The 16270-nt window shown below is 34.1% G+C and overlaps 1 protein-coding gene across 3 annotated transcripts in view; it reads left to right on the plus strand.

The window, feature by feature from the left end:
* The first annotated feature begins 762 nt into the window (after window positions 1–762).
* The window catches only part of LOC121388302 (septin-7-like), a 66096-nt gene continuing 50588 nt past the window's right edge, over window positions 763–16270 (plus strand). Inside the window, exons 1-2 of one of the 3 annotated variants that reach the window (XM_041519592.1) lie at window positions 763–815; window positions 8746–8747. In XM_041519592.1, coding sequence (XP_041375526.1) covers window positions 812–815; window positions 8746–8747 — 6 coding nt within the window. In that variant the 5' untranslated portion in view covers window positions 763–811. Of the gene's footprint in view, window positions 816–8745; window positions 8748–14858; window positions 15600–16270 lie in introns of those variants that run through there. The other 2 variants (XM_041519590.1, XM_041519591.1) reach the window with 2 other exon arrangements.

Genomic DNA, 16270 nt, shown 5'->3' on the forward strand with positions numbered 1-16270 from the left:
TTTATTTTATTTCACTGGTGTAGGAAGCGGGGATGGGATGGAGTCAAGTTCCCCCACTTTTCTTGATTCAGTAGCAGCAGCGATGGTTTATAATATATGTACACGTGTGTGTGTGCCCCCTCCCTCCGCACCTTTACACCTTCCTACGCCACTGTATTTCATCATGTTATATGCGATACATATATAACTCGGTGACCATTATGATGTGATGCGTTACACTGTAGACTTTCCAATCATAGGAATACGGGCTCCCATTTTTTGTAAGGGGGGGGGGGGGTAGGGGCAGGCTGGTTTTTGCCCGAATTAAATGAAAACGTCCGAATCTGGATACGTATAATTAAAATTTATTCACTTTAGCATGACTGACAAAGTGATATAGGGATGTAAACAAATCACTATGCATTGGTATATGGATTACAACTAATTTGGAGGATATAATGATGGAAATACATGGTAAAAATGGTTAACACATTTCCCCCGAATATATAATTTTTGCTCGAATTTGAGGTTTTGCTCGAGCACTAGGGGAGCAGTTTTCCCCCTGCCCCTGTCTCGTACGCTTATGTTTCCAATAACATTAATTTGTTTCCGCTAATAAATGAAATAATTTAGCAATAATTGTTATGGACATATACTTCAATGTATACTCTTTACTTTTTAAAACAAGAATGAATAAAATGATTTTGGCGGGAAGTCGCCATCACAACTTTAACATTTGTCCAAGGGAGATAATCGCTGAATGAATGAAATCGATGACCACCATGCACATGCGCAATTCAAATACAGGAAACGATTGGAAACTAATTCTGCAATGGGTAAGATATTCAAACTAGATGTTGAAAGTACATTAATAACCATTTCTAAAAAATGCTAGTTAGTCTTATATATAGTTTTCACGTATAATGTAGCTTGAGGAAATTCCGAAACGCAAAAGAGTGGAATACAAAATTTAGATGGATTCATGTTGCAAACCGACACTAAACTGCCTTTCTTCTCTGTCCCCGAGTTGTTATTTTTCCAAATAGAAATGGCTTGTACAGTTGTTTTAAACGCTAGACTTCCTTATTGTGCCGTCTTCCCTACACCTACTTTTGTTTTAAATATGTTTATGGTTAAAGATAACTAAATGGTACATAATTGTGCTTAACAAAGTGTACAATATATTATTATATCATTGTGTAACCCGTTTTCGAGATCTTAACACGTTACACAGAAAGCGATATTTTACAGGTTATATCGTAATAAAAAGGAAAATAATAATTACCTACCAATAAATAAGGTTATTTTCTACAATTTAATATATATTGTATGGAGCTAACTCAGCTAAGTAAATTTATAAACATACAAGGACTAGACCAAAACTATTTGGCTACAAATTCTGTCATTTTTCTTTTCTTGATTCTTGTAGAAATGACAGAATAACTTTATAAGGTGTGTTCTGTACTTCATTGAACAGGTTGAAAGGTCAGATGTTAAGCAAGTTATATGTAGCTGCCATTCACAAATTTTAAATAAAACATCCAATTTATTTTGAACAGAGTTTTAAAAAAAAGAAGAAAATATAAAATTACATATAATTTTAAATTAGTAATTTTAAATTTTATTTTAAATGAATTATATATTGTAAAATATTTTCTTATTAAAAATGAATAAATTTTATGTTTATTTAAACACTTTATTTATTTGAATATTTTGCATCCAGTTCCATACATGTGGAATGTTTATATATATGCAATTTTTTCTTTTTTCCAAATACAAGTACAAAATATTTTTTTCTCGGGTGAAATAAACATCACTTATATGTTTCTATTAATACAAAATGTAAAGAAAAGTACACAAAGTTTCCATGGAAACATAGTTTTATGGTGTCAAAATGTTGCATCCGTCACAAAAAATACCATGAACTGCCCCAGTCCCAAAGAAAAGAAAATTATCACTTGGGTATCGTGAGTGGTCATTTTTGATCCAACGTAGCCTACTCAGGGTTTCTGCCAGAGGGTAAAATGGGTATAGTGCCATACCCAAATATTTTTGCAGATTTGTTTTTTTAAATTAACTTTTTGACAAAATTAATTACTCTTATCATAACTGTATGATTCATTTTCTTTCTGGGGAGGCTCCCCATACCCTCTGTTGACTGTGGTTGTATTTAATTCCATAGCACCATACCCAAAAATGTCTTTCTGGCAGAAACACTGCTGGCTACTAGTATGCTTTTTTTGGTGGATTATTTAAGAGAGAAAAATACTATAACCCCATTTCGTTCTGTTAATGCAAAATGAAATATATTTAGTTAAATAGTTTACTATATTGTCAAGTCATTTATGTTGTTTTACAAGTTTGTTTGAACAAAGGGAAGCACCTTGTTATAAATTAGTTAATTACTCAGTTTGTTGCTCCGCAAGGCTCAATGGGTAGGTGTAAACCACTTGCACCGACCAGGACCCATATTCACAAAAAAGTGTAAATTTACGTCTACGACTAGCACTTACGTCTGCCGTAGATTTAAGTTAACGTGCAAGAAGCACCTTATTCTCAAAGACAGCCGTAAATGTAAACGTAACTTAGTTGGACGTAAATCTACGATTTAACACTCTCACTGGAGTAATTAATCAAAACACATTAGAAACGATGGCTACCGGGTAAATAATAAATGTGCAAAACAAAATTTTGTTTCTCGTCTGCTAACAATAACATCGCGAGCAGTGAACCATGGCATTTTGACTGGTGGGGATCCGCGTTTTGGTACGAACTTGAGGACATTTCTGAAAAAGGAAGAGATAACTCAGGAGAATTGGCCGAGTCGAAAACATCCGTTCGATCACCAACAAAAATATGTTCAATCCGTGGGTGTTCGCCATCGCTACTGCTTCATTTATTGGATATGCTGCTAGTTTTCGTAAATAATAGTAAATAACAGCGATCGTGCTTGATTTATTATATGTACACAACTTACGTGCAGCGTTAGTTGCAACCGGAGGCACTCTTATATTTACGTGCAACTTTACACGTAACTTACGTTTTCGTTGGTTCGTGAATAGCTCTTCAGTCATAGATTTACGTTTACGTGTAAAACTAAGCTTACGATATTTTGTGAATATAGGTCGAGTGATCCATAACTGGTTCAACAAAGGCCATGGTTTTTGCTATCCTGCCTGTGGGAAGTGCAAATAAAAGATCCCTTGCTGCTAATCGGAAAGAGTAGCCCATGTAGTGGCGACAGCAGGTTTCCTCTCAAAATCTATGTGGTCCTTAACCATATGTCTGACGCCATATAACCGTAAATAAAATGTGTTGAGGGCGTCGTTAAATAAAACATTTCTTTCTTTCTTTTTTTACTCCATTTGTTTACACTGTGCATGCATTCAGAAGTTTGTAGGAGCTGATGTCACTTTGTCCCAAGCTAAGAGAACTGGACGCGATGAAAATGAAACAAAATGGCTGCCCCCAGTTAGCAGGAATAATCAATTTTTTTTATTAACTCTTAGAATATTTTTTGAAAAATATGAAAAAATGCCCAAAATTTATGCAAATATAGTTCATTTCTTATTATTAGTCACCTTGCGGTTCAACTGGAGGGGACTATAGGTTTCATGTCTATCTGTCCATCCCCCATGTAGTTTTCCTGATGTTTTTTCCTGAAATTTTACGTATAGAAAGAAGGAAATGTTTTATTTAATGACGCACTCAACACATTTTATTTACGGTTATATGGCGTCAGACATATGGTTAAGGACCACGTAGATATTGAGAGAAAACCCGCTGTCACCACTTCATGGGCTACCTTTTTCGATTAGCAGCAAGAGATCTTTTATATATGCACCATCCCACAGACAGGATAGTACATACCACAACCTTTGTTGCACCAGTTGTGGAGCACTGACTGGAACGAGAAATAGCCCAATGGGTCCACCGACGGAGATTGATCCTAGAATGACCACACATTAAGCGAACGCTTTACCACTGGGCTACGTCCCACCCCTTTATGTATAGCTTTACCATCATGACAATTTGCCAATTTTTGACAGTTCTGGCCCTTGAACGTAGGAGATAAGGACAATTTGCTCAAATTATGGAGCTGAAATTTTGTGTATAGCTTTATCATGTTCTGTTACAAATCAAGTTTGACTTTTATGGCAATTTACCTATTTTTCACAGAGTTATGGCCCTTGAACTTAAGAGATATGAAAAATAATTTTTCTGACTTATTTTTTCAATATTGAGATGCTATTTGGAATATAAATATATCATGTTCTGTTGCAAATCAAGTTTAACTTTCACGGCGATTTACCCATTTTTCACAGTTATGTCCCTTGAACTTTACAGATATGGAAATTTGTTGAGCCTGGAAGGGGACATGTATTGTTTTTTAACAGTGGTCTCAATTTGCTTGTTAATGTTATTATTATTATTTTTTGTATACATGTATATAAAAGATGCCAAAAATGAAAATGGACATCCATGTAATTAAAATAAAGTTGCCAAAGATGCTAATCCAAAAAAAGAGACTGACAGAGAGATCCCAGCTGCCACATAAACATAGGCTAATCCATTTGTTTTACTATTCCAGCTTTCTGATGGAATTTAAAAATAAATAATATAAGTATATACTGAAAAACATGTTTCATAATAATTCTAAAAATACGGTCCTGCAAGTAATTTTATATCAAGTTTCAAACAAAATTGTAATGTATACATACTACCACAGAACTTCTGCAACAGTGTGCAGCCCACATGTTATGAATAATAAAGCATACATGTAGGCATCTATTGTAATATAGTTTGCTTCCTACTTTTGTAAAAAATCTGACATGTATTTTCCCTTTAAAGATAATGACTAGTTAGTACCTCGAGTGAACACATTAAATTTTACAGTTACAGATGGCATTACAAAGTGATTAACAGGGATCTCCCAAATACCAGTCATACCTTGGGTTCATATCCCAGCTCTCCAGCCAGTTTGCCAGATGGGCTGTTCTGTCTCAGCTGTTTCCATGGTTTTTTGGAATTTTGTGATAAACAAAATGATACCTGATAGCTTTTTAAAAAATTACATGTATCTTATGAGTATATTATAATGGATTCATTCTGCGGGTTCTTTATTAGACTTGTATTCTGTTAACCTTGTTTAATGGCAATAGGCCTGTTGTGAAAATTGTATATTTTGGCCCTTTTTTGCCTTTTGCATGCAAAGTATACTCCTGTAAATTAATTAAGCACCTCCTACATACACACTGTCAGTGTTCACAGTGGAATAAATTTAATTCAGTTTTATCCATTTTTGAGATATGTCGAGTATTTCCTTAAAAATTATTAAAATGGTTAATTTTAAAACAAACGTTTATTGGCCAAGGACTAGTTGACTACATGTATATAACAAATGTTGTGGCCACTTTGTATAGCAATTAGTATTTGGTTAATTTGGCAGTACACTGGACAGGGTGAATAATGAATTGTACAATCTAATTAAAATTAGCTCCACTATTACATGTGGATCTAACACCAGCCAGTTGGAGCTCATGTCCACCAATCAAAACCTTCCTTGCAGAATCCTGCCAGTAATTTAAAAATAATTTGAAAACATTCCGAATTATCCTGAGGGTATACGATATATTTCATGTGAATTTCGAATGCCTTAAAACATGTTTTATTTTATAAAATAAATAATTTGTAATGTAAAACTGAAGACTGATTTAGTTAGTTTTTTTTTTATAAATAAATAAATAATGTTTAATGTAAAATTGAAGACTGATAACCCACCCCGTACGTATTGGTGTGGTTCGCTGTACTGCGGCCACTAAAATAGACTCGCCCGATATTTTTAGAATTTGTAAGCTCCCAAATAACGTTATAAAAGGCGAAGTGTGATTGGTCAATATTTAAATTATTATTTACAGACGAAATGTTACCTGGACATTGGGGACTATGCAGTGTTGTTAGCAATCTGATTAAAATTAGTTCTACTGGTCTAAATAAGGCATTAGTAATTCACATGAAACATATCGTATACCCTCAGGATAATTCGGAATGTTTTCAAATTATTTTTAAATCACTGGCAGGATTCTGCAAGTAAGGTTTTGATTGGTGGACATAGCTCCAACTGGCTGGTGTTAGATCCACATGTAGCTCAAACTTCATAAATTTTATTCCATAATATGTATTTTTTCGTATACATATATACAGAATTATTGAAAAATAAAAGTTACTACAAGCATTAAGACAACCAAAAACATTGAATCTAAAAACACTGATATTCTTTAAAAAAAGAAAGAAAAGACAATAGTCTTTCTGTCAGAACACAAATCATAAGTGATCTTCCAATGCTTGATTATTTAATTCAAAATTGATTGGTTTGGCTCTACTGATGCGATGATCGATTATAAAAATCTATAATTGATTGTGTGGGAAAATGTTAACTGTAATAATTCCTAGGGGTGCAACGATACGGTCAAAACCATATTGTGATATATTGCGATACAACAAACTATTGCAGTATGTATTGCGATATATCTGATGTTATTTAAATTTAATATTTATGGATTTTTTTAATGAAGGCAGAAGGGAAACAAATCTAATTGTGTACATTTAACATAATGAAATAAATGAAAAGAATAAAATGTATGAATTTTAACTACCATATATATGTATATAACGTATGAGTATTCAGTACTATGCCCAATTAATAATGGATAACACCATTGGGACTTCTGACAGCTTGAGCTAGCACCAGGGAGAATTTTTGTACTCTTCTAGGACCTACCTTTAATTACCGGTAGATTTCCCCCACGTTTTGTCCAGACAAAAATCGTGAACCCCCCCCCCCCCCCCCCCCCCAACATTACAATGACAAACATTCCACATACTAGATTGTCACCTATATCGACTTCTATAATATCTCCCAGATTAAAAAGCATGTAATTTTTTTGCCTGCTGCCATTTCATGTCATCGGTTAGTTAACCCAGATGAGTGGTATGCATAGTTATTTTCACACTTTCGATGTTTTGATTGACAGCCGATAATCCCGAGTGCACAGCGTGGTTCAATTAATAAAATGCTAGGTTTTTTGTTTGTTTGTCAAATAAGATACAAGAAAACAATAACATGTAAAAATCGTGATATACAAAACTGTACTGTGGTTCGTATCGAGCTGATGAAACATCGCGATATACCGGTTTATCGTTGCAGCTCTAATAATTCCTCCAGTTTAAATCGTAGAATATGCTGGGGTTTGGGTTTATTTCCATGTGTATCTAAAGAAAAAATTATATCAAATAGTTATTTAAAGGTAAAATTGGCCAACAACAACAACAGTTACATGGTGCTTATAATTCAAATCCTTCTAAAGTACATATAGTTTTAACTGATTGGTGCCAATGTATTATAACTGACGATCAATAAGAAATTCCACCCAATTCCCACACTACCACAAAGGGGTTTTGGGTTAGAAATGTTTTGAAATTGTGTGCACGTTGACAAATTTTAAACAGCAATCTGTCTTAAATATATTCATTAATTTAAGATTTTAGGGTTCCTAATTTTACCCAAGAACTCGACAAAATATGTAATGTTTATTTATTTTTATTTTGTTAATGTTTAATTTCAGTCATTAAAATGTCTGCATTAGTTGGAAAATGCTGAAATGGTAGACAGTTTAGCAGGACTGCACAAATAAAAAAAATTGCATAACCTGAAAAGGGGTTGTGCCAAAAGATTTACATAACCTGTTTGGGTTTGCATAACCTTTTTTTTTCTTCTTTATAAGTAAAAAGTATATGTATATAAATGTTTAAGAGATTTAAAAATAATAATAATGATTAGGACTATTTTTTAGGACCATGTTTTAGGACATCATCATGTGTGCATAACTACGTGTGAATAAATAAGAATTCACTGCAAGACAATCTCTTACCATTAATTTTATAATATTAGTCTTTTATGTGTGTATAATGTCATGATATTCAGTCCTGAGTGGAAGACTCGGTGCCATCCTCCTCACCTGAGGAACAGTGGATACTGATACTGTCACTGTCATTATCACTGACACTGTCGTCGTCTCTATCCAATTCGGAATTACAGTTAACTCTGGTTTACCCTGGTTGCTGATCCAGTTCGAGATTGTAATGACCATCATAATATTGCCATTTTTGATTGGTTAAATTTGGCTATAATGTCTTCTAACAACCAATGGGAATGCACCTACTTCGCAAGATATTTATACAAACTTGACTGGTTATGATACGCGCTACGAAAAAGCACTAATCCTTCAGTAAATTTTACACAAACGATAAATCAGTTATGCCAAATAAAATGGCATAACCGATGCACGAACGAAACGGTCGTTCGTGCAATTTGTGCAAGCCTGGTTTAGGACTATCTCTTTAGCATGTTATGGTTTTTGTTTTTCACAGTCACACTACACCACTAAACATTAAACTTGATATGATAGAATTACTCCCACAGCATAGTCTGCATGGTTCAGTTGTAATTTGTCATGTCATTACACCTTATATCCGTGCTTACACATACATATATATATCAAATTACGGTCCGAGCCCAGTACATGTATGACTGATCTCTCATATGTAGGCTGGTTAAACAAAACCATATTAATTAACATTGAAAGATACTATTTCAAGCTAAAAACATGCTCACATATTTTTTTATTCATTTCTTTTTCATATTCATTCCATCTTCACCACCTGGCGATTGGTTTATTTGACTGTTAAACAACCTTGTCAAATCAGCGGTAAGTCTGTTGTGTTTTATTCATTTTATTTATAAACCCCCCCCCCCCTTTCTTTAGCATGTACAGTGAAACCTGCTCAAACCAGAAATGGATAAAACCAGGGCTCACAGTGGAATGAAGTTTGTTACAGCCAATTTTCAAATATAAATATAGTTTCCAGATGTTTTTTTCACAATGCCTTGTGATACTGAGCAGAATGTTTTGTATAGCTTTATCATTTTCTGTTATAGATTAAGTGTTAGGTTTCGTCTGGAATTTTGCGTGCAAGTTTTGAAAAAGTATGAAAAACAAGTAAATTTCAGTAACTTGCATATGGTTGCCTGAACTCGATCTCCTTTTATTCACAATTATTAACATTTGGAAGTTTCAGATTTTATACACTTGCAAGGGTATGCTTTCGGAAGCAAGTTTGGAAAATTATTTAATGTGTTATGGAAAAAGTATAGAAATTAGTTTTCAAAAAGGGTGTGTGAACCCTCGAGTGTGACTTTCATGGCGATTTACCCACTTTTGACAGAGTTATAGCCCTTGAACTGAAGAGATTCGAAAATGTGTTTTCCAAACTTTTGTTTGGATTGCCTCTAGATATTGATCTAAAATTATTTGTGTAGCTTTATAATGTTCTGTTACAGATCAAGTTTGATTTTCATGGCAATTTACCAATTTTTCACAGAGTTATGGCTTTTGAAGTTAGAAGATAATTTTTTTTAGTTTTCCAGACTTTTTTATGCAAAGCCTGAAGATACTGAGATGACATTTTGTATATATAGCTTTATCATGTTTACAGATCAAGTTTAACTTTTATTTTTGACAGAGTTATGGCCCTTGAGGCCTGGTAGGGGACATGTATTGCTTTAGTGGTACTCAGAATACTTATTTCATGGAATTTTTTTAAAAAGTGGTTAATTTAATCCAAATTTTATTTGCAGAATTTTAAATGTAGCCATTTTGTATAAAAATTAGCAGTTTTATAATTTGGCAATGGGCAGGGTGAGACCTGCAAAATTTAGTAGCTGTTGAAACTGGCCAAATTTTCCTATTGTGATTATTTCCTTTTTATTTGATGTATTAAAATCTTGGTTTTATAAACTAGAACCTATCTATTTAAAAAAAACAAACTCAGGATGGATGATTTTCTGCTTAAATTTTTTTAATTTTTAATAATTTGACTTGAAAAACCCCAGAGTGCTGACAACAAATTTGAACTCCAGCTGAGTAAACAAATGCAATGTACAATGCTGAACAGATATTAAGCCAGTGAGAGAGTAGACATTTCAGTGGCCTAGTTCCACACATTATGTCACCACAGTAAATAAGAATACATGTTGTAATAATGCTTGTTATCAGAACTTTGCATTCTCAAAGTGGTGTGAACCACCTGTCTGTTATCTTACTCTATGATAACATCATTGAACCACTATATACACAGTGAAAGCCCTCTAGACTGGACATCTTTGGAACCAAGTAAAAGTCGTGGGTGTCTGGTTTAGAGAGGTTATTTTCAGTATTTATATTTAAAAAGGGACCATGAAAAATATCCAGTTTTCAGAGGGTCTGGTTTTTGAGGGGTTTCATTGTATATTGATTAAAACAGTCTTATTGCTTTGGAAACGGACAAATTTATCAATTTACTAGGCCATATACTAATACATGTACTCTCCATAAATTAATCGAATATAGCTGATTGCTTTAACATGTAACCAATAATTTAATATTGTACATACATGTACACATATACTAACCAACAAAAGTTAATTAATTTATAATCAGAATGACACATTGTCTAATTGGAATGAGATATCAATATGTCTAAATCAGACATATATACATGTAAACTGAAGGACAAGGATAGATGTTGAGGTCCCAAAGTGTTCAGGTTTAGGCAGGTTCCACTGTAAATATATAGAGATTATTATACAAGCTTTATTATCCATATTATCTATAATATTATTTTTATGAATAACAAGCTAGGACCATGTCAAAACGTTTCAAATGTAACTAGAAGGAGACGACGAAACGAGGACATTTTGGTAAGGGATTAGACAGAGCTAAGAATGGAGAAGCCGCATTATAATGAAATTATTATGACATGAGTGTCATACTGGTTATATTTCCCTGTATATGTTGAACTACGTGGATAATAAATATATAATATATGTACATTTACCAGTACATCCACATGTTTTTGTTGTTAAACTAATATGTGAACCCCAAGTACTGTTACTGTCATCATAGGCTTAAATTATATGTAGCGAATAGCAATGTAATAACAAATATAAATTATTTGTGGTTGTGATATTTGTTTTAATTCTTTTTCGTAAAACATCACTAAATGAGCAGGGTTTCTGTGCTACAGGTATGATGCTATGTTGACAAAATGATCAATCCAATCGAATGGAGTGATATATTTATATAGATAATCTCTGTATGGCTCAAGCCAGGGTATGACTCCATACACAAATAATATTTTTTGGGGGAAGGCATTTTAATTTTTTACCTATTTTACCCTCTGGCAGAAACTCTTAACAAGTATTTCTTAGTCTCCAAGCTGTTGTAGTGACAAGGCACTTTTGTAATCATTGAAATTCTTCTTCTTGTTACTTTAGTTTTAAAAATTTGATTATAATAGGCGTATTCTGAAGAATAATCAGATGAGACTAAATTATACTTGTAGATGACTGACTGAAAAGCATGACTGACCTAACCAAGAACTGTCACATGAGTAATGGTAGTCTTAAATAAATAGCACTCTGTAGTGCTGTATTGCCTTGCTTTCATTCAGAACCATGCATAATCCTACCCACTTCTGTTTAAGCCTCAAACTTAAAGAGTACTTTGTTTTTGTTTAGCAACTAGAGCGTATTGATCTATTAATCATCATCTATTGATGTCAAATATTTCATTCAGTATGACATGCAGTCAGAGGAAACCTGCTACATTTTCCCATTAGCTGCAAGGGATCTATTGTATCCACTTTCCCCACTGACAGGACAGCACACTCAGCCTTTTATATATATCATTTGTGGGGCACTACTGGTTGGAATTGGGGTGGGGGGTATCAGAAAGTAGGTCCACTGTGGAGATTCAGTTCTTCCCTTTGTTTGATACCTAATAGCCAAAGTTTATTTTTATGCTGGGGTTTCATTAAACATCCATTCATTTATTCATTCATTCATTCATTCATTCAACCAAGCTCTTTGGTCATAAGCAGTGCAGCTGACTCAGCCTTCCTTGAGAGCGTGACTTTTTAGTAACTCAGTTTATAGAATTGATAGGAAGCGAATGCATGACGCACTACATACATATGTTTTGGTGTCTGGTCTCCATTGAAGTGTGAACTTGAGGCATATTTTAAATCTCTAAATTACAGGAGGAATCTATTTTAGATTACTCCATAATGGTATATGAGTTTGAAAATGATGTCCCAATACTAGATAGCTGTGGAAAACATGCTTTTTTATGCTGTTGCAGTTTTGTTTTGTGTACATGTGTATGTGTTTAGGTTTGGGTTTGGGTTTTTTTGGTGGTTTTTTTGTATTTATAAATATGTTTCCCATTTACACATCATGTAACTTAATACGGCAGAATTTGTAACACTAGCTGGGTCACATTTACACAACTAAAACTGGTTTAACTATACTGCTTTATATAGCTAAAACACTTAGGTTGGAAATAATATAAGTTGTAGAAGCATCACGAGGGGTATATGGCTTTTTATGTACCCTCTGTGTGTTCACAGAGGGTACATAAAAAGCCATATACCCCGAGAGATGCTTCTACAACGAATTTATCTTGCCGACATGTTAAACCATAAAGCCAAATAATCAAAATAATGCCAGACAATAATTGTTAACAATTTATTAACGGAGCCGTACCACGCGGACGCGAACGAAACCACTTGCCAGTGACGAAAAATAGTTCCATCAATAAACGAGTTTTTAACTTCAAATGTTTGTAATACGAAATTGTCTGAAACAGATATTAATAAAAATAGATTTTTTTTTTTTTTTTTTTTATCAGAAATGTATGTAGTAAAAAAAAAAAAAAAATGTTGCTAATCACGCATTAATACAATAACACCACAACCGTAATTAGGTGGCCAAGTTCAACATTGCAGCTTTTAAAAGTATTGAAATATTGTATTTTATACGTAGTAAAAATAAAATTAATTATGTATACTTGATTGATTATCAATGCTATTTATAATCTAATTATTGCTTTAGCATTAACTGGGGCGGCTGGAAACTGTTGGAAATTACAGACGGGGTATAAGAGAATTTGGCTCCGCCCACAGGGGGATAAGGGATTTGTCCAACGGCAAACAACCAATGAGATCAAAGAATTTTACATGAAGGCGAGATAATGAACATTCACACATGTAATTTAGCTATATATGCATAAGTAGAAGTCTAATCTGCACATACATGTGGACTACGAGTCTATTAGTCCATTGCAAACACAGTTACTGCTTATTATGACTATGATGTCGCTGTCATTTCTGCCTTAAACTACTTTAACTAAAGCAGTTTGCATTTATGCTTACATTTTAAACTGTTTTAATAATACCAGCTTAAGAAAATGACACACCGAAAAGTTTTATCTATACTGGTATAGTGAAAAGATCACGTTCACAATTATTTTAAACTGGTTTAGTTATACCAGTTTAGTTAAACTTAGTTTAAAGTGTAAGTGTGAATGCAGCTAATGAGCAGGATGAACAATTTATAGTCTGTCCCACAGGGAACGCCTTTATTTCATACAATGAAACTTACTACAAGTTATTCATTTCTGAGCTGACTGGCCTTGGTTGGCGTCGTGGTTAGGCCATCGGTCTACAGGCTGGTAGGTACTAGGTTTAGGATCCCAGTCGAGGCATGGGATTTTTAATCCAGATACCGACTCCAAACCCTGAGTGAGTGCTCTGCAAGGCTCAGTGGGTAGGTATAAACCACTTGCACCGACCAGTGATCCATAACTGGTTCAACAAAGCCCATGGTTTGTGCCATCCTGCCTGTGGGAAGCGCAAATAAAAGATCCCTTTCTTCTAATCAGAAAGAGTAGCCCATGTAGTGGCGACAGTGGGTTTCCTCTCAAAATCTGTGTGGTCCGTAACCATATGTCTGACGCCATATAACCGTAAATACAATGTGTTGAGTGCGTCGTTAAATAAAACATTTCTTTTTTTCTTTCATTTCTGAGCTGATTGATTTGTAAATTGCACACAATAACTTAGTATTTTTTTGTTATTTCCAAAACACTTGTACTTTTTTTCTTATGTCAACCCAAACTGAAATTATTTACAAAAAAACACAATTTTATAGAATGATGGGACGGACTATAGATGCTACCCCAGCCCACCCACCCTCTGGCGCCCATCCATCTGATATATTAGATGAAAGAAGATCTATCAAAATACATACAGTGCATGATGTGGAGCTGTCACTACCAGCCAGTGCAGTTACTAAAATAGCTTAACGCAGATGTACATACATGTGTACATAACTCTACTCACCACATGTCAAACTATACACACAGAAACATAAACAATTTTTTCTAATAATACAATGTACATGTGTAAGCGGATTGTATAAGCAGTAGCTAATTTATTTCCGGAAAATATATTGTTTGGATATTCATAAATAACATGCACAATATGTGCTTTAAATAAAATTATAAAACTACATGTAGCTATAATATATATTTAAAAAAAAAAAAAAAACACCCCACAAAAACATATACATATACATATACATATACATATACATATACATATACATATACATATACATATACATATATATATACATATACATATATATATATATATATATTATTATATATAGTCATTTTCTGTATTTGTGTGTATGTATACTGTAGATGGGTTGGGTTGGGTTGTGTTTATGGTAGAAGTGTGATTAATATCAATTTTGTAGTTATCAAGTGAAAATGCTATGACTCAGAGTAAGAGCTAAATCAAGTTTCTGTATAAAGTTACTTAAAAAGAGTAGCCCACTGTTTCAGTCAACAGTTTAATAATCAATACATCATTGGGTCTTATCAGTGGGTTATTTATAAATAGGCCAGATGGGGGTTTATCAACTTAATCAAGCCTTTGTGACATCATTGCTGAAACCGGCCATTGTCCACCAGTGCATGCATGTACTGGTGCAGATCAGTTTTCCATCAACACTGCAGTGGTGTTACTGTACACATATACATGTATCCTGCAGCCTGGAAATAGCAGTAACTCCGCCTCCACTTTCTATGATAACTTGGCCCATGTGCTGAGAGGTATTGAATTTCACGTGAAAGGCAAGTTGCAGCTGCCATTTGGTTCTTCCTAGAGGCCTTGTTTGATTCCCTTTTCATCATTGGACTGTAATCTGGCCTTTGTGTGTGGAATTTCCGGGTGATATATTTTTTTGTGTGGGGGATTTGTATAGTTGAAAAAAAAGTCAACCCACATGTGCCATGTCGACACCGGGTAGCAGGGGACCGGCTCCACCTTTACCTGAGAAACCACCGTCTGTAGCAGAGCGGACGAGACTTTTGAGGTCAAGTTTTAGAAAGGAAGAAGTGGAAAAACCAAAAGTTACTGACAACAGATCGGCCACTAGTGGTAGTACAGCCAGTGTTAGTCCGGTTTCTGAACGGAGTTCTGGGACGTTCACGAATGGGGAACGATCGCCATCACCGGTTCAGAGTAAAAACCAGGGGAATGATTCTTCTGCTAACTCTGTAGGATATACTAGTAACAGATTTCCTTCTCAACCTGAAAAGCCTGTACCTGTGACCTCTTTCACTCAGGATAGCAACAAGGAGACTGCTACAAAATTAGTACCAGGAACAAATGTATGTAGTTGTTGATGTTTTTTTGTTTTTTTTTTTTTTTTTAATTTAAAAAAAAGTAGTTCAAATTGTTATTGCTCGATTCATAATCCATACAGATACATGTATGTGTACAATCTAGATAGTCAAATACCCTTATTAATTAACAAGTTTTTAAAATATTATTTGCTTTGACAGTTTCAGCTATATTCAAAATTCAATTTCATGTACATTTGTATATATAACATAGATATGTATATGTAGTGCTTTTTTGGTTTGGTTTTGTTCAATCTGCTTGTTTTCATTTCTTGTGGAAGTCCCTGCCCCGTATGTCACAAATTACATTGTTGATTTGTCTTTGTTCTGGCCATTAGATACACTGACTCAATGTGTAGCCAATATTGGCAATAGCTGCTTGCTTAACATGTCGCCAGTTTGAACCTTTGTTGACTTGTCTCAAACAGCTGGCTAATTCATGAATGTTAACGTCCTGAATTTAATTGTAATTTTTGAAGAGACTACATCCTGAGATCGAGGAAGTATGTGTATTCATTGTTAGAAAAGCAACCATGCGAAAAAGCAATTATCATGATTTAATTAGACTTGGTGTAGATATATATACAGGTAGTGATAAAAATTGTTAGGTATTCGCACCTGGGCGCCTCCCTCAAATATACATTTTCTGTTTGTCACAA

Source organism: Gigantopelta aegis, chromosome 14 (assembly GCF_016097555.1).
Source record: "Gigantopelta aegis isolate Gae_Host chromosome 14, Gae_host_genome, whole genome shotgun sequence".
Taxonomy (NCBI): Eukaryota; Metazoa; Mollusca; class Gastropoda; order Neomphalida; family Peltospiridae; genus Gigantopelta; species Gigantopelta aegis.